Consider the following 18,816-nt stretch of genomic DNA (forward strand, 5'->3'; position numbering starts at 1 on the left):
TGCCCCACAGGTGTTCAATAGGGTTTAGGTCTGGAGACATGCTTGGCCAATCCATCACCTTTACCCTCAGCTTCTTGGAGGTGTTTGTGGTCGTTATCATGTTGGAATACGGTCCTACAGCCCAGTCTTCCAAGGGAGGGGATCATGCTCTGCTTCAGTATTTCAGAGTACATGTTGGCATTCATGGTTCCCTCAATGAACTTTAGCTCCCCAGACTCGGTGTTCTATTGATATGTGCCCTCCTTCGAAAAGTGTCTGCGCATGCGCAGGTCGGAGCCACACTCCACCTGATTTGGCAAACAGCTCAAGTGGTGTTACAATGACGCATGCACACATCAGAGGAGGCATTTTTCAACGGGAGAGATTATGTCACGGATGCTATTAAAAGCTATTCACAGAGCGGAGGGACACCGTATTTCTAATATTTATTTTATTTTTATTTATTTCAGTTACTTGTATAGCGCCATCAATTTACACTGCGCTTTACATATACATTGTACATTCACATCAGTCCCTACCCTCAAGGAGCTTGCAATCTAAGGTCCCTAACTCACATTCACACATACTAGGGACAATTTTACACAGGATCCAATTAACCTACCAGCATGTCTTTGGAGTGTGGGAGGAAACCGGAGTACCCGGAGGAAACCCACGCAGGCACAGGGAGAACATGCAAACTCCAGGCAGGTAGTGTCGTGGTTGGGATTCGAACCAGCGACCCTTTTTACTGCTAGGTGAAAAAAGTGCTACCCACTACACCACTGTGCCGCCCAATATTGTGCCTCAATGTTGTGGGATGGGGTTTCAGTCTGCTCAAGGTTGCCTTTTATCAGTGTTGCACGGTATCTTGATCAGTGCCTGTTGCCTGTGTCTGAGGGTGGCTTGCTGACAAAACCCGCTTTTCAACACAGCCACAAGTCGCCCTGCAATAGCGAGGCATAATGTAAGAACTACGGTGTCTCCCTTCACTTTGTGAATAGCTTTCAATTGTTTCAGCGAAATTCCCTCTCCCGTCGAAAAATGCCTCTTGCGATGGTCGCGTCCCTCCAACTGATCGGAAAATCAGCTGGAGCATGGCTCCGTACTTTTCGACAGAGGGCACATATCGATAGAGCATGCATGCATGGGTTCTTTTTGATGGAGGGCACATATTATTAATAGAACACCGGCAGCACTCCTGCAGCCCCAGACCATGACACTTCCACCACTATGCTTGTCTGTAGGCAAGACACACTTGTCTTTGTACTCACCTGGTTGCCGGCACACATGTTTGACACCATCTGAACCAAATAAGTTTATCTTGGTCTTATCGGACAACAGGACATTCCAGTAATCCATGTCCTTGGTCTGCTTGTCTGAAGCAAAATGTTTGCGGGCTTTCTTGTGCATCAACTTTAGAAGAAGCTTACTTCTGGGATGACAGCCACGCAGACCAATTTGATGCAGTGTGCGACGTATGGTCTGAGCACTGACAGGCTGACCCCTCACCCCTTCAACCTCTGCAGACAATGCTGGTAGCACTCATACATCTATTTCCCAAACACAACCTCTGGGTATGATGCTGAGCATGTGCACTCAACTTCTTTGGTCGATCATGGCGAGGCCTGGTCGGGCACTTTGTCCGTCGGAATTTAAGCGATCGGATTTTGTTTTAGAAAAATTTTTGATCCAGCTCTCAAACTTTGTGTTTCGGAAATTCAGATGAAAAAAGTCTGATGGAGCCCACACACAATCTGATTTTCCGACAGCGCGATCCGATCACACATTTTCTGTCGGAAAGTCCGACCGTGTGTACAGGGCATTACTGTGTGTCTATCTGTGTGTGTTTTTTTTTTTTTTTTGCTGAAAAGTAGGTTAGTATATTACCTCTTTTGCCTTCTTTTCCCAGGTATGCTTTTCTGTACCAGCAACCCTTTGGTGACAGGGCTACTTTAGATTGTCTGCGCTGTAAGTTTGTCCTGCTCCATTACATTGCACAGTACTGTGATCCTAACATATTGTAGGTAGGTGTGAGTATGCTGGAGACTGTGACGCTCAAACTGTAGTGTGGCCTTACAACTGTGCTGTTTTATATTTCTTTTGGACAATAAACCAGTTAACGTGTATATATTTTAGTGCATTTGTCTATCTTATTCTGCATCTGCTATAAGGACTGAGCAATCTATTGACTATTGCTAAGACCTGTACATGGTGCTGCTAGCACTGGATGCCCTCAAGGCCAGAAGCAGCCAAACCTCCTCTCTCTAGTTTGCCAGTGGCGTCCCGACATTGATGGACACTTGGACACTCCTCTCTAAAGACGTTCCCAAACGGCTCACTTTTCTGCAGTCTGTGCCTCTTCTGAGCCCTTTGTCACATTACCCTCCTATTGTAGTGACTAACTCGCAGCAGTGTATAGAAAGGTTTCCCCCCAGGGGTTCTGGGGACGTGGACAGGCTCGGCTTGGCTTACAAAGCTGCTTGGTGTAACTTTGAGCCGGTGGTCCAGGAAGCGTGACAGATGATACATGCTTGGCGGGGTGGGGGAACGGGGGGTTAGTCCAGGGAGCATCATCCAGCTGCTAAATTCAATGACAAGAAAAAAAGGAAATAGAGAAGACAATCTTGCCAATATTTACAAAGCGTCAGTCACACCAGCGCTGGCTGTCTCATTGACAAGGGCGCTGTTTAATTAGGCAAGGCTTGGACAGCGGATTACTTAACACAGCCGGGCTGCGGAGGCATCTGCTTACGAGTTGGTACATTTGCATGACTGTGGATGCCTCCCTCCTAATGTTCTTAAAAATGAGGGTAGCAATTAACAATTTCCTTTTGTTCATGGCGTCCTAAGGCATCTATCCCCCGCCCCTGGCTAATGAAAGCCACATACCTCTATCCCAGGGGCCTATGAAAAGTGCTACCTTTACATGGCTTGTTGGCATTGTTGCCATCTCCTCTGCTGTGTCCTAGTGTATAGACTCCTATTTAATGATTCTTATTAGCACTCTAGGATAGGGTGCTATTATCAGCCTGGGAGGCAGATGGAGTAATTGGACCTGTAGTCATAGTACCAACCCACAACCATCCTTATTGTACCCATACACTGTTCATGACCGTTTCCCATTCTGGTCTTATTGTGTTCCAATTGGCAAATAATCTGATCAACACTCCAGGCTGAGAAAAACTTTGTCCAATTGCTGTTGTTTTCAACCTGTTAAGCCAGGAAGCACATCTGCCATGCACCGCAGGCCAAACATGATTGGTTACACAATGCAACTATTTGTTGATGAGTTGAGGGTGGCACAGAAAAATTCACGTCTGAACATGTGACCTCTGACATCACTGGTTACTCTTGTGGTTTTTCTTTCTTCCAACAAATGGTAAAATGTCTTTCCTGAAGAAAAATGGTACACCTGGATTTCTTTAGCGGCTGGTCACATGACCAGTGTCTTAGCATTTTTCACGTGGTCTTTTGTTAAATAATTTGTCAAGCCAACATTTCATATTCCCGATATGTTCCTACTCTACCATTGAAAAAGAATCCTGTTATCTTTATATAGCTTCCTTTTGTGTGAATTCTCTGGTGTTCCTGCCAGTCCCTCTGCTTTCCTAATAAAAACGCAGTACACTAAGTAGGAGAGCACAGCGTGGTCAGTTTTCTGGCTGTGCTGGGAACTCAGCTTGCTCTCCTCCAGACATCAGTGGTACATACGCACATATAAAAGACTGTACAGGTTAAAGAAGTCTGCCTTTTTGTTTTTTAAAGGGACAGGCACTGATCTATCATATACTGATCTTGGCTTCACTACAAGCACACGGCCAGGAAGGCAAAAAAAAAAAAAAAACCTCAACCCTTGTCCTATGTGCTTGTTTTGGATCAATGACTTGCTAGCTAGTGAAGGCATGCTTCATACTTGCCGCTACAAGAGAGCAGTGCAGTATGTACAGCGTACATAGCCAAAGTGGAGGAGTCCTGGTCGGGTTCTCCAAAGTGTAGCCATGTAGTGAAGATACTACTTCTAGGATCAGGTAGACTGCCACAGGTCCTGCAGCTTTAATGCTAGGCTCACATCTTTGTGACCATGTCATGCACGTTCATTGATGCACGTTTTTTTAAAGCAGTATTCAACCCAAAAAACTAAAGTTATATTGTGACATCAATTCTTAGATGTGGTGGCTGCATTTTTTTTTCCAGGTTTTTTTTTTTTATTTTTTTTTACCTGTTGATCTGGCCAGTAAGTCCTGTTGTTTTTCAACAGAACAAGCGCTCCAGCTAAGGTGGAAGTTAGAGAGTTGAGACAACCCCTTAAAAAGTGACAGGGGTGTATAAAACCTTTATCCCAAAAAAAAAAAAAAGAGAAAAAAAGTTGTAGCTGCTTATAAAGTTGTTAGCTGAAATTCAGCTTCAATTTGTTAGGCAAGTCTAAAGCCAGCCATACATTGATTGAAATTCAGCCAATTCAGCAGGGACTGGCCAAATCCAATGCAAATCTGTCCATGTATGGGCAGGCTTGTTGCACACTAATTTATCTACCAATTGACTTCTGTACAAACAGCCTGTTGGATTTTTCCCACTAGGTCAGCTTCACCAGCTATAGCTAGCATTGCTGATCAGTGTATTCAGGTGGCTGGGAAGTCTCCCCGCTGTCGGAATGGAAAGGCTCAGCTGGGAGGATGCCCCTTTCCACATCGATTGGGTATTCAAGTAATTTTTTTATATTTTTTTGTTCAACCTGCTGGTTGAGTGAAAAAAAATTACTAATTCATGTTTTTCTTTACTCCTTACACTACCTTCTTCACAGATTGACACTGCTGCTCTCGAAGGTTGTCTCTGTTGCCACTCCATCCAGAGTGGAGGCACCCTAAGGCCTCGTACACACGGTTCGATGGTTGTACGACTGAGTGTCTGATTTTTCAAAAGCGCGTGTGCAGGATTTTGTCTAGCATACGAACTATCCACAAATTGTCATTTGACAAACATGAACGTAATGACGTTACTATGAGAGTATAAAAAGATAGTTCATTTCTTCTGCGCCACTCTTTGGGCCCCTTCTGCTAATTTCGTGTTAGTAGAAGTTTGGTGAGCGTTGATTGGCGATTTTCAGATCTTATAATTTAAAAGGCTTCTTTTTTATTTTTTATTTTTTTATTTGGCATAACTACATCAGTATCACCAGCAAAGCAGCTTCATTATTACCCAATTAAAGAAGATGAAAATGTGCGTTGCATTTTGACATTTCATCAATTTCCGCATCAGTAATGTCAATTCTAGGTTACGATCGGTAGTTTACAAGACCGATCTCTTCCCTTTATTCTGATCATGCGTGTTTGTACTTCCATGTGACGTTTTCTGTACTGACCATCCGAAAATCAGACGTTGAGTTCACATCCGACAAAAATTTTATAGCCTGCACATCCAGCATTTGTCTGCCGAAATAGTCAAATTGGCTGTTGAAAGCACCGTTCTATGATCCGAAAATCTGCAGACAGCTTGTCTTGTGAATCTCCCTTCTGATTTTCGTTGCGTGTGTACGAGGTCTATGGCTGGCCATAGTCAGTTCATCATCGGTTGATCAAAAAAAGAAAGAAAACGGATTCTCCCATCCACACATGTGAAGTGTAGGGATGAATCCTCCCCACTGTGCCATTGTATTCTGATATTAAGACTCCTCCCCTAACAACACGCTGATCAATGGCTGCAACCGATTGGCTGCAAGCCGCTGATCATCAAAAGTTTTACAACACTCCTGTTTGACAGAAGTTGATTGTTTTTTTTTTTTTTCTTCTTTCGAGTGGGAATGGCCATAGATGGATCAAAATTCTACTCCATCCTGAACTGCCCGAATTCTGATCCTCTTAAGCAGCTTAAAGTGAAACTAAAGTTCTTTTTTTTTTTTGTTAAAAATAACAAACCTGTTATACCTTCCTGCTCTGTGTGATGGTTTTGCACAGAGCAGCCCCGATCCTCCTTTTCTCCGGTCCCTGTTTGGCGCTCCTGGCCCCTCCCCTCCTGTTGAGTGCCCCCGCAGCAAGCACCTGGTTATGGGGACACTCAAGCCAATGAGGAGGGCAGCTGGGTCTCTTGTGTGACATCACTGGATCGAGATGGGGCTCAGGTAAGTATGAGGGGGGCTGCTGCACACAGAAGGCTTTTCATCTTAAGGCCAGAAGTATGTTGCTGGCTGGATCACCAGGTATAAATATGGGTAAACATCGGTAAGCTTCATTACATTACATTTTTGTTTTTGAAATTAATACCACTTTAACTGCATTGTGTTAGGCATATATATTTAAAAAAAGATTTATAGATAGAGATATTATATATATATATATATATATATATATATATATATATATATATATATATCAGTGCTCGACAAAACCTGGTCGCCAGGTCGCATTGGCGACTAGAATCAGCGACCTTGCGCCTGGGGCAGCATAGCTAGGGGTATCCCGTCTCCGTGGACCCCCCCCCCCCCGCGCGATCGCGTCGGGCCGCGCCGCAGGCGGGCCGGTAATTGAGCCCCCGGCTTTGAGGCCTTCTGTGATCCTATGGTTCCTTCTGGAATCTGGTGCCCTCTTGTGGTGGCCGTTGGAATTACAACCAACAATGCTAATTGATTTCCTGCCAGTCTTTCTCCATCCCTTTACTTAGAACCCCTAAACAAAACAAACAAAAAAAAAAAAAAAATATATATATATATATTTTTTTTTTTTTATTATTTATTCTAACACCCTAGAGAGTAAAATGGTGGTCGTTGCAATACTGTCTGTCACACCGTATTTGCACAGCGGACTTACAAGCGCACTTTTTTTGGGGAAAAAATTTTTATTTAATAAAAAAAAAAAGACAACAGTAAAGTTAGCCTAATTTTTTTTTTTTTATATTGTGAAAGATAATGTTACGCCGAGTAAATCGATACCCAACATGTCACGCTTCAAAATTACGCCCGCTCATGGAATGGCGACAAACTTTTACCCTTTAAAATCTCCATAGGCGACGTTTAAAAAATTCTATAGGTTGCACGTTTTGAGTTACAGAGGAGGTCTGGGGCTAGAATTATTGCTCTTACTCTACCGATCGCAGCGATACCTCACATGTGTGGTTTGAACACTGCTTTCATATATGCGTTCGCTTCTGCACGCAAGCTTGGCGAGACAGGGCGCATTTAAAACATTTTTTTTCTTATTTTAATTTTATTTTAATTTTTTTCACTGTTCTTTTAAAAAAAAAAAAATGTCTGTCACTTTTATTCCTATTACAAGGAATGTAAAAATCCCTTGTAATAGAAAAAAGCATGACAGGTCCTCTTTTATATATGAGATCCGGGGTCAGAGAGACCTCACATCTCATATTTACACTAAAATGCAATTTAAAAATGTCCCTCTAAGAGCTATGGGCAATGACTTGGAGACAGGTGGGGGGCTGGGGGCTATCTTCCCCTCACTCGTCTCCATGTCAGGCCAGGGACAGGTCCAGATCGCCATCACGGACCTGGCTCCTAACTTTTTTAGCTGGCTCCTAGATTCCAAGCAAATTTGTCAACCACTGATATATATATATATATATATATATATATATCTGTATGACCAGCTAAGGTTCATCTTCTCCTACTGTACATTGATATGAACACTGCAGATTTCCTCATTACCACACTGAAATTGCTCAGATGTTTATAATAAAGGCATACCTTCCTGTCTGAAAACCAGTTTGGGAAAGCACATAGTGAATATAACAGTTTGTTTGGCTGTACTTCTGTGGATCACAGGAGTGCGGTACATTCTGCACACTTGTTACTTGTTTTCAGCAGACAGTGGGCTGAAGCCTGCTGTCGGCTGATATCACACAGCTGGGTAAAGATTACAATCACATGCCTGGACTGAGCAAGCCACCGCAGAGCAGACAGCGGTGACTGACAGTCATCAGCTCTCTGCTCATGGAGCACTGAAAACCTGAGAGATTGGCAGTGTTTGATTACTCGGTTCTCAGCCTTAGAGCCAGCCTGCATCCACCTAGGCAAGTTTAATTCTTAAAGAAAAAGAAAAACATACTTCTCTTTTAAGGTTAGAGAAAGGTAAGCTTTTGAAAAAAATATTTTAAATCCTTACTATGTATATCGTTTTTTATTTTTTTTAGCTGCGTGGTTCGCATTTTTGCTTTAGGGATCCTCGGAGCTTGCATGTTCTCCCTTTTCTTGCCTTGGTCTCCTCCAGGCACTGCGATTTTCTCCCACACTCCGAAGACATGCTGGAAGTTTGCTTGGCACATATGCGTGTGTCCAAAATGGCTCCCTTACCTCCTAAATAAGAGTCCCCAGGGTAAAAAATCACTATAGAAAAAATACAAAAACAGATGATCCCAGGACTAGGATGGAATTAGGACCAAAGACCTATGGCACAGCATAGACCATGTGGTTTCTACTGGAGGTTTTTGTAGGAGTGACTTGCTGTGATCCTTTCTATTCAATAAAGCCTGTGCTGCCAGCCAAGTGCCTTAAAGGGGAACACCACTTTTGTTAAGAAAAAAAATTATCTATGTACATTGCAAGGATGTTAACCAACTTTGTTTGATTCTTACCTTTTGTTATTTTGAAGAAATCACTGTTTGTTCCTCTGTGCCCCTGTGTAGAGAATCTAATGGGAGTGGTTTCAGAATTATCAACCAGCTGTGCACCTGCAGTCTCTAATGAGGAAAGCTGCTGGAGCTGGGGCTTTGAGGAAAGTGGCAGGGTCTGCATCCATTTAGACGTTATTTCCTCTTGGTGGGAGTATCTTATGAAAAAATTACATTTTTGTTGCAGGCAATGCGAAAAATCTGACTTTTATTTTAGTGTATACTTCTAGGAAAATCAGGGAGCCAATCACAGAAGCAGGAAATCATTTTTTGTAGGGCATTCTGTACACATTCTGTGTACAGAAAGCCTCCAGGTAGCCATATTGCATTGCACTTTACAGAAAATTACAGCGCTGCAGATTGACAAGTAAAGGTCATTTTTTTAATAACATTCGATTACAATATGACTTGTGTTGCAATTGTATCTGCTTTTTAAAAAAAAAATTGTGTGCTATTTTTTTTCCCATGAAATTGGAGTTACCCTTTAAAGATTTTGCTGCATAATTAACAGTAGATTGCGTGCATTTGAAAATATACAACACCCAGCATCACTGGGCGTTGTCCAGTAGAGGGCGCCAGCTCCTAGCTTAGTGTGTAAGCATCAGACAAATTCTATTTCCCTCGGTGTACCGTGATCATTCACAGATCAACAAGTAATGCTCACATGTCCTCTCTAGATCATGTATTCTCTGTTATACTTTTATATTACTCTTCTGACTACTGCTACTCAGCAAGCAGCATTTTGCATGAGTTACAATTATTGGGTGAATGGTCGGATTTTAGCTCCTGCTTTGCTTTTTACATGTACAGTTATTGAATTACATCTGTGCACTCAAGGTAGATCAATGTGGTTAGAACGCTTGCCCTCACAGTCCCGGGCTTCTGGGGTCAATTCCCCGCAGGAACAGTGTGTGCAAAGTTTGCCGGATCTCTCGTTTCCTACCACAATCCAAAGAAAGTATTTCATTTTTTTTTTCTGCTTTTGTTCAGCTTTTGCCTGTAAATTTTCATCACACGCAGAATTGTATTTGATCCTATTAACCAATGGGAGTTTATTTTAAATTTTTGCAGTTCAGGCTTGAAAATGACAGGTTGTTGCCACGGGCAACAAAATCACAAATAACTTATTACTAGCCTTAAGGGATGGCTGTAAAAATTTGTGGTTTTGTCGCGTTCTTGCCGCCACCCAATCCCCCTTAAAGTGGGAGTAAACTTCCATGCATTATTTTTACCTATAGGTAAGCCTATAATAAGGCTTACCTATAGGTACTATAAATATCTCCTAAATGTGCACAGTTTAGGAGATATTTACTGTAGATGCAGTTGGTGACGTCGCGGGCGCATGCGCTCTTAAGGGACGGTATACCTGTCCCCTTCCTTCAGAGTCCTGTGCCGTAAACGGCGACTCACGTGTGCGTGTGCAAGAGTGACATCATCGCTGCTCTGGCCACTTACACAGCCGGAATCCGCGAACCTGGAAGGAAGCTGGAAGCACGTTCAATGGTGACAGTGTGCCGCTGGAGGGCTTCGCTTTAAGATAAGTTTCACATAACGTGGTAGCATACAATGCATACTAGCACATTATGACATTGCCTTGCAGGTTTAAAAAAAAGCCACGGCTGTGATGCCTCGCTTTGCAGCAAAGTTGACCTGATATGTAGTGATTCAAGTTACACATTCAAGTCAATAGGGAAGCGCCCTCCAACGTGTTCAATGCACGCAGGTGCAGTGCGTTTGTCGGCAAAAATGGGCTTTAAACAGGCTGTGAGGGAGGCATTGCATCTCCTTCTCTACGATCATCAGTAGCCTCTGGAGAGCAATCTGAATGCAGATCAGGCTTCAGAGGCAATGATATTTAGATGTATAAACAACTTTTATGCCTCCCAGATCACTTTTTCCTGCATTTGGATGTTCCTGCTTTAAAGTGGTTGTAATTCTCAGACCTGAAATATGAACAAAGCATGTCCCTCTATAGTGTGTATTTGTCTCAATTAAGAGCATTAAGTGTCATTTTTGTCTGCTGCCTTGTTCCTCTGCTATCCGCATGAGTCACTTTAGACAAGATTTCCTAACACCAAGAGAAAAATGGGAGGGACAGCCTGTGATTTGAAGCCTCAGCTCTGTTTCTGTGTGTTGTGTGAAGGGGGGGGGGGTGTCCCTTCCTTCTTTCCTTCCTTCTTTCCTTCCTTCTTTCCTTCCTTCCAATCAGCTCTCAGAGCTCTCCTCACTGAGCTCTGCAGGGTGTAACTTCAGTTCACCACCCCCTTTTTTGACAGCTCAGACAAGCTTTGGACTTTAAACAAATGTAGAGAAGCGGAAACTGCAAATAAACAGGTACAACTTACGTAGGAGGATTTGTTTAATCTCTGTGTATCACCGGAGGATAGCAGGTTTAGCTGTGTTGCGGTACATGTGTTAAGCTGGGTATATATGCTAATAGAATTTCAAACAAAAATTCTTAGGAATATTTATGCCACAATTCTAAGAACATTTGATCGTTTAGCTGTGGGTGGGGGTGCAGGTTTCTCATCCAGAGAACCTGGATGGTGTACCTAGTGGTATGAACGTTTAGGGTAGTATGTAGAGCTGCACGATTAATCTTTAAAAAAATGCGATCTCGATTCACTCCCCTGACTATCTCTCCCGCTGAGAGTAGGCCATTCTTTCATATAAACAAGTGGAGAGATTATCTGCTCACTCAGCTGTCAAAAGAGAGCATCCTGGGCAATCTGCCAAATTTAGAACTTGAAACATTGTAACTAACTTACTACTTAGATCAAAGGGATAGAACTTCCTGTGTAAACAAATAATCTGGGCAGTCTGCCAAGCTTTCAACCTTGTAAATGCAGGAAGTTTATATAATATATAATTTTAGCAGAGACCCTAGGGAATAAAATAGCAATTGCTGCAATATTTTATGAAACACTGCGTTTGCCCAGCAGTCTTTCGAAAGAAATTGTTTGGGGAAAAAATAGACTTCAATAAATAATTTTAAAAAAAAAACCGTAAAGTTAGCACAATTTTTTTTTGTTTTGATGTGAAAGATGATGTTACGCCGCATGAATCGTGAGAGAATCGTGAACTATCTTCTAAGCAAAAAAAATTGCGATTCTCATTTTAGCCAGAATTGTGCAGCTCTAGTAGTATGTGCCCAAGGAAAAACTCCCAGACCTCTTGCATTGTGGGCATTACATCCCTGTGCACATACTACCGCTAAGTGCACGGCTCCACCGCAGCAGCTGTCAGCCTCTCCCAAAGGTTTGCAGGCTGCTGGCAGCAGACCTGGAAGGGCACACCTCTGCCTGCAGCTAAACGCTAAAACCTCATGTACACGGCTAAATGCCCAGTGTGCATGGGGCCTTAAAACCTTGGTCAGGTTTTATTGTCTGTGATTTTTTTTTTCTCACTTTCTCTCCCACAGACATAACAACAAATGAAGAGAAATCCCTCTCCTGACAGCTGCTCCTAGAACAGGTGTCTTTATTGGAAATTGTTCCTTTATTTCCTGTTTCCTGGAAAGGAAGTGAGATAAAATCAGCACAGCAGGGACAAAAAAAATAAATAAATCTGATAAATGGTCTAAACTTTTTCCACTGTATCAGAAAAATAAAATAAAAATAAGTCTCAGTTGTCATAATAACAAGCTTGAATCTTTATTCATTTTTTTTTTTTTTTTTTTTTTAGGTAAAAAAAGAAAAAAGACAACTGGTGTGAGCCTTGAGTTCTGTTCCTCATTCAGTAGAGATGGATTCAAAAGAGGGCCGAGAGGAAGGTAAGTGTCCACTCTCTGTACCCTTTTATAGCTTAATGCCTTGTCAGGAATATTGAGTTGGAGCAGAACCTGTGAGCTAGGCCTTCTCGTCCAACATCAGTGCCTGACCTCACAAATGCACTTCTGAAAGAATGGTCATACGTTCCCATACACTCCTAAACCTTGTGGACAGCCAGAAAAGTTGAAGCTGTTATAGCTGCAAAGGGTGGCCAACTCAATATCGAACCCTACAGACTGACTGGGATGCCATTAAAGTGCATGTGAAGGGAGGCGTCCCAATACTTTTTATAATATAGTGTATATTGCATAGACATGGTCCGCTGTTGTTGTTGAGAAATGCCATGTAGTCATTACTTAAAGGATAACTCCACTTTTGTGAGTAAAAAAATATAGAAAATGAAAAATAAAATAAAGCATATACAGTTGCTACACAACAGTTATAAATTTTATGTTGTTAAAAATTACTTTTTTTTTTTCAATCTGCAGTGCTGTAATTTTTTGTAACTCTCAATTCAATATGGCAACCAGGAGGCGTTCTGTACACTGTTGGTGTACAAAATGACCCCATAAATGTAATTTCTTGCTTGCGTGATTGGCTCGCTAATTTTCCCAGAAGTCTGTACTAAGATAAAAGTCAGAATTTAGGCATCCTCTGCAACAATTTTATTTTTTATTTTTGATGCTCCTAAAGGGTTAATTACTTCTGAAGGGATGCAAACCCTGCAACTTTTCTCATTAGGGCTCTGCAAGTGCAGCGGCTGATCAAATCACCCCCATTCAGAATCAAAATCCAAAATAAATAGAAGGGAAAAAATTTTCTTCATACATAGTACTTTAGGAAATTTAAAGAGGAGCGGCAGGCTCCTTCCAAAAAAAAAAAAATACAGCTATAAATGCTGTAGCTGCTTACTTTTAATATAAGGGCACTTACCTGTTCAGGGATCCAGCGATGTCGGCTCCAGAGCTGATTTTTCAATCGGCTATCTGGTGCTGCCTCCGCCATCTGCACATCTCCTAATGCGCATGTGTGAAGCGTGCTGTGCTCTGTGAATGGCCTGGCTGCAGGGGAAGGAGGGGGGGGGGCAAACTTCTAGCAGAGTTGGCCGTGGTGAACTCAGCTGAAAGTGGGAGCGGGTATCTGTCAAAGCTATGTATCCGCCCCCCCCCCCCCCCCCAAAAGGTGCCAAATGTGGCAGCAGAGGGGGGGGAGGAGGCAGACAAGCGGAGCTTCCCCTTTTGGATGGAGCTTCGGTTTAATCAAATTCATGTAGGCTGTACCCCTGTGCTTTCTTATAGCAGGAATACACGGTTAGAAAAACGACCGATCGCGAAACCGACCACCAACAAAACAGTGTTCATTGGTCGAAATCATTGCCGACATTAACCAGTCGAAAAAAATCTTCAAAAGAGCAATTTATTTCATACGTTGACGTCTCACATACAGATGGAGTCATCTACTAGTTCCACTCATGCGTGATAATGTTCAAGAGACAAACTGAAGACCTTAAATATTAAATGGGCTCCTGCGCTTTATATGGAGTTAGAGTGAACTGTTCTCATCCACTGGATGCTGCAAACACTTTCACGAGACACCAACTCATGTATTTGAACAAAATAAAAGATAAAATGGTGTTGCGCTTCCAGGAAAGTGGAGCCTTAAAAAAGGGGGGGGGGGGCCCAGAGGACTGATTCCTTCAAATGGGAGTGTAATGTAATGGTGTATAGTCACCCCAAACACATTAAACTAAAATTGTAAAATAATTAATAGAAAACCTCTATACTCAATATAAGGGTTAATCTATCACCTAATAAGGCTGTTCATATAAATTGGACTGTGTATATATAATAATTGAATATCTTCGTGCCACATGCAACTTAAAACTCCGCGATATGACAAAAGGTGCTGAGTGCAATAGTAAACATAAAAATACACGCAATAATATCAATAATTCAATCATCATATATACACAGTCCAATTTATATGAACAGCCTTATTAGGTGATAGATTAACCCTTATATTGCGTATAGAGGTTTTCTATTAATTATTTTACAATTTTAGTTTAATGTGTTTGGGGTGACTATACACCATTAGATTACACTCCCATTTGAAGGAATCAGTCCTCTGGGCCCCCCCCCCTTTTTTTTAAGGCTCCACCTTCCTGGAAGCGCAACACCATTTTATCTTTTATTTTGTTTAAACTGCAGACCTTCACACCAACGAACAGAAAATTGTTCATTCGCAAATGATTCAATAAAATGTTTCCTTTTTTTTTTTTTTTCAATCTGTCTTTTTCGTTCACAAAATAGCGCCCGCAAAGCTCCCTGAAAGAGCTGCTCCTCGCACTCCATTGTTAAAGCCCGAGGGCTTTCACACTGGAGCAGTGCACTGGCAGGACAGTGAAAAAAGTCCTGCTAGCAGCATCTTTGGAGCGGTGTGTATACTGCTCCTTCACCACCCCTGCCCATTGAAATTAGTGGGGTAGCGCGGCTATACCACTGGCTGCAGCGGCGCTTTGCCAGTGGTATGTGGCCTGCAGATTTGGATCTCTGCTGTGTATAAGGCCCCTTTCACACTGGGGCGGTGCGGGCGGTAAAACGGTCCTATTTTTAGCTGCGCTTTACCATTGCGGTGGTTTTTAACCCTTTCTCGGCCACTAGCAGGGGGTAAAACCACCCCGCTAGCGGCCAAATACTGCCGGTAAAACAATGGTAAAGCGCAGCTAAAAATAGGACCGTTTCACCGCCCGCACCGCCCCAGTGTGAAAGGGGCCTTATACACAGCAGAGATCCAAATCTACAGGCGACATTCTAGAACACATTGCATTCGGCTACAGACGTGCGCAGTATTACTTTGTGCACTTTGACAGAAGCTCTGAGCGGCTGAACACGTGAAACACGTTCTCTCAATTTTCTTTTATTTCTGTATTGCAAATGGCCCCATAAGCTGAACATAGCTCAAAGACCTTTCTAAGATGTCAGGATGTAGACACTCATCACATGTCCATGTTCTATATAGATATTATGGGGTCAGGCAGGGAACATCCTTTTAGCGTCCATCTGTTTACAGTACACAGAGTCTGGAGCGTAACCCAGAGCCCACAGATTGATCATTTATCAGTACTAATGTATGTATATGATCAGTCACAGATCAGATGTGTTTACTGACCCCGTGGCCTGTGGGTTTAGTGGAATTTAGTCTGTTCTGTAATTCCTCATATCTCCTGTCTGTGACTCTTCCTCCTGTCCCTTTTCCTGTGTCTCCTGCTGCTCTCTCACCTCTCATACTGCCCTCTCACTTTTCTCTGACATTTGTTTCTCTATCTCTTTCCTGTTCCTTGGTAAGAAGCTAAGCTGCACCTGTCACTCATACAGTCCTGGACTTCCTATAAGTTTTGGATATTCCAACAATGCAATCTTCGCTGCCAAAATTCCTGAATCTGTTCCTAACCCCATGGAAGTTCTGGGTATTCTAGTACCTTTAACCGCTTCAGCCCCACAAGATTTTACCCTCTTCCTGACCAGAGCACTTTTTGCGATTAGGCACAGCAACGCTTTAACTAACAACTGCGCAGTCGTGCGACGTTGCACCCAAGCAAAATTAATGTCCTTTTTTCTCACAAATAGAGCTTTCTTTTGGTGGTATTTGATCACCTCTGCGGTTTTTATCTTTTGTGCTATAAACAAAAAAAAGTGAAAATTTTGAAAAAAAAGCAATACTTTTTTGCTATAATAAATATCCCCCAAAAATATAAAAAAAAAAAACAACAAATTTTTTCCTCCGTTTAGGCCGATGGGTATTCTTCTACACATTTTTAGTAGTAAAAAGTCGCAATAAGCATATATTGATTGGTTTGCGCAAACTTTATAGCGTCTACAAAATATTTCTTTTTACTAGCAATGGCAGCGATCTGTGATCTTTTTTTTTTTTTATCATTACTGCAACGTCACGACACATCAGACACTTTTGACACTACTTTGGGACCATTGTCATTTATACAGCGTTCAGTGCTATAAAAGTGCACAGATTACTGTGTAAATGACACTGGCAGGGAAGGGGTTAAACACTAGGGAACGATCAAGGGGTTAAGTGTATCCTAGGAGTGATTCTAACTGTGGGGGTGATGGGCTTCAACTCGCATGACAGGGAGCAGTCATGTCACAAGGCAGAATAGGGAAATGGCTTGTCGACAAGTAGTTAAAGTGTTACCAAACCCAGAACCCTGCATTCACTATATCTGGTCTCCCACAGTACACAGAACAAGGAAATGCAATTCTTTTAGTAAATATAAACGGCTAAATATGTTTTCTCATGAGCAGTACATAGCAGTCTTGTGATTTCTATCAGTTTCTGGTGAAGCTTGTAGAAGTTTTCATACTGCACTGAGCTGTCCTATGAGGATGCAGGGCCCCTGACCCTCTGTCTGGACAGTGCTGATTGGCCCTGTGCTAATCACATGCACTCTCCCAAGGGAAAAAAAAAAAAAACCTCTCTAACAATGAACATCAAACTGAGCATGTGCAGCTTGACTCCATAGTCCTATTTGGACTTGTCAAGGGGGACGGTGCAGGAAAGGGAGAATCTTTGCATACAAGATCAAGCAACCTTTTTACACATTACGGAGGATTAACCTCTTAGGTTCCACAATGAGTATAAGAAACATGCTTTACTGCATATACAGACTGATTTTACTGTTGTGGGTTAGTAACACTTGAATTTCTCTAACTTTAACGCTAAGGGCCCATTCACACAACTACATTGCAATAACACATGCTTCATGCATTTCTGTGCCATTAATTTTGTATGGCACCCAAGCACACCTCTGCAATGCACCTGCGTCACAGGGCATGGCAACATATGATAACAGGCTTCTCTTCCTTGGGTCTCAGAAATGTTTTGTTCATTCTGATTCAAATGAATAATGTAACAAACCAGATGGTAAAAGAGTAAACGGGCCCTAAGACTTGGTGCTGGTTTACATCTATGCGCGATTTTGACAGCCGACATCCTACGCGAATTCATTAGGGCTTTTCCTGAAACTTCATTACCAGAAGTCAATGCAAATCACGATGAAGTCACCCCAAAGTTGTGCAAGAACCTTTTTTTTGAGTTGCACCGATTAGAATGGTTCCATTGCCGTTATGGGATGTGACTTGTCATGCGAATTTGAACTCTGAAGTTGCATGACAAGTTGCAGCTTATTTATGTGACCATAAACAAACCACTAAAATGAAAACCTAACTACTTATCTTAACCTGTTGGTGCTGAGTGCATGCAAATGTGCGGCCTCTTGGTGGCCGGGCCTTGGCACCGAGCGGCTGCATATATGCGTGCAATATTGCCAATAGAGCTGTGCCGAGAACATGCTCCGGGCATAGTGACCGGCGGCTAACGGAAACCTCAAAGTTTTCAGTTCATGTGACAGCTGTGAGAGCCAATCACGGTGGTCACATGGCCATAGGCCTCCCGACATTCTAAAGCCATTAAAGGGCCGTCGGGGGTTAACGCAGAAAATTACTCCTGAACTCTAAAATCTAATTTTACCAAAAGTATATCCATAGCCAAAACTTATTTTGAATAGAGTGGGGCAAGGATAGGCACCTCTGTCAGGCATTGATTTTATTCAATGTTCCATTTGAGAGATCTCTAGTCACATCCTGTTTTGGGGACAAAGTTTTACATGATTTGAAGTGAGGGGAGAGCATACAGCAGTACTACCGAATAGGAGTTCTAATCCTTCCCTGTGTTATCTACAACTAAAAGCGTTTTGGCTATAACTGCACCTTAACCTCACAATCTATAACTTAGAGACCCTGTGGCCAGACATTACATTTCAACAAATCTTCCCATAGGATTTTGTGCTTTTCATGTATGGTAAACATGTTATTTACCTTTTAAAAATCTCTGCCGTGTAGATATCCAAATGCCCTAATACTGCTGCAGGACACCACCATCTTGGATGGATGTCAGCAGCCTCAACAGACTCCCATTTCTCCCCTGTCCACTTTATAAAAGGTCATGTAGAATGGGGAGGGGCAGGGTTGCTGGGCCAGCACAGACAGCAATTAGACACTCCCAGAGGAGGCTAGGGCTATGACGCCCAATAGGAGGAGAGGGCTGTGCTAGGGAATTGACCCTTTATGGAGCCGTCAAATTCTCTAGCAGGTTCAGAGGCAATAAAGAATTAAAATATTTACTTTTTCTCAGCTTTTTAAGGTGAGTCTCATTAACTATCCTTTAAAGGTCAGAAGACGTGTTATTTTAGTTAAAGGAGGATCCTGGCATTCTTCTGTCTTGGATACTTCTGTCGTAATTCCTGACACTTTTCCTGTCTACCTAGACATTTTTTGGTGCTCCAGGTCCTCCTGTTTACACTTTTCTATAGCTAAAATATAATTTTCCGTGTTTTACAGAGAACCATTCCTATCAATTCCTATCAATCCCAGCTTTGAGT

General features: G+C 42.4%; 1 protein-coding gene across 4 annotated transcripts in view; it reads left to right on the forward strand.

The window, feature by feature from the left end:
* EXD3 (exonuclease 3'-5' domain containing 3) overlaps positions 1-18,816 on the forward strand; it is a 517,417-nt gene that overhangs the window by 147,798 nt on the left and 350,803 nt on the right. For all 4 annotated transcript variants that reach the window (XM_077476832.1, XM_077476824.1, XM_077476841.1 and 1 more), the window contains one exon: positions 12,277-12,364. In XM_077476832.1, the coding sequence (XP_077332958.1) occupies positions 12,337-12,364 (28 nt within the window). In that variant the 5' untranslated portion in view covers positions 12,277-12,336. The remainder of the gene's footprint in view (positions 1-12,276; positions 12,365-18,816) is intronic.

This window comes from Lithobates pipiens, unplaced genomic scaffold (assembly GCF_037356315.1).
Source record: "Lithobates pipiens isolate NorthernLeopardFrog02 unplaced genomic scaffold, aLitPip1_a1.2 Scaffold_1, whole genome shotgun sequence".
In the NCBI taxonomy this organism is placed as follows: Eukaryota; Metazoa; Chordata; class Amphibia; order Anura; family Ranidae; genus Lithobates; species Lithobates pipiens.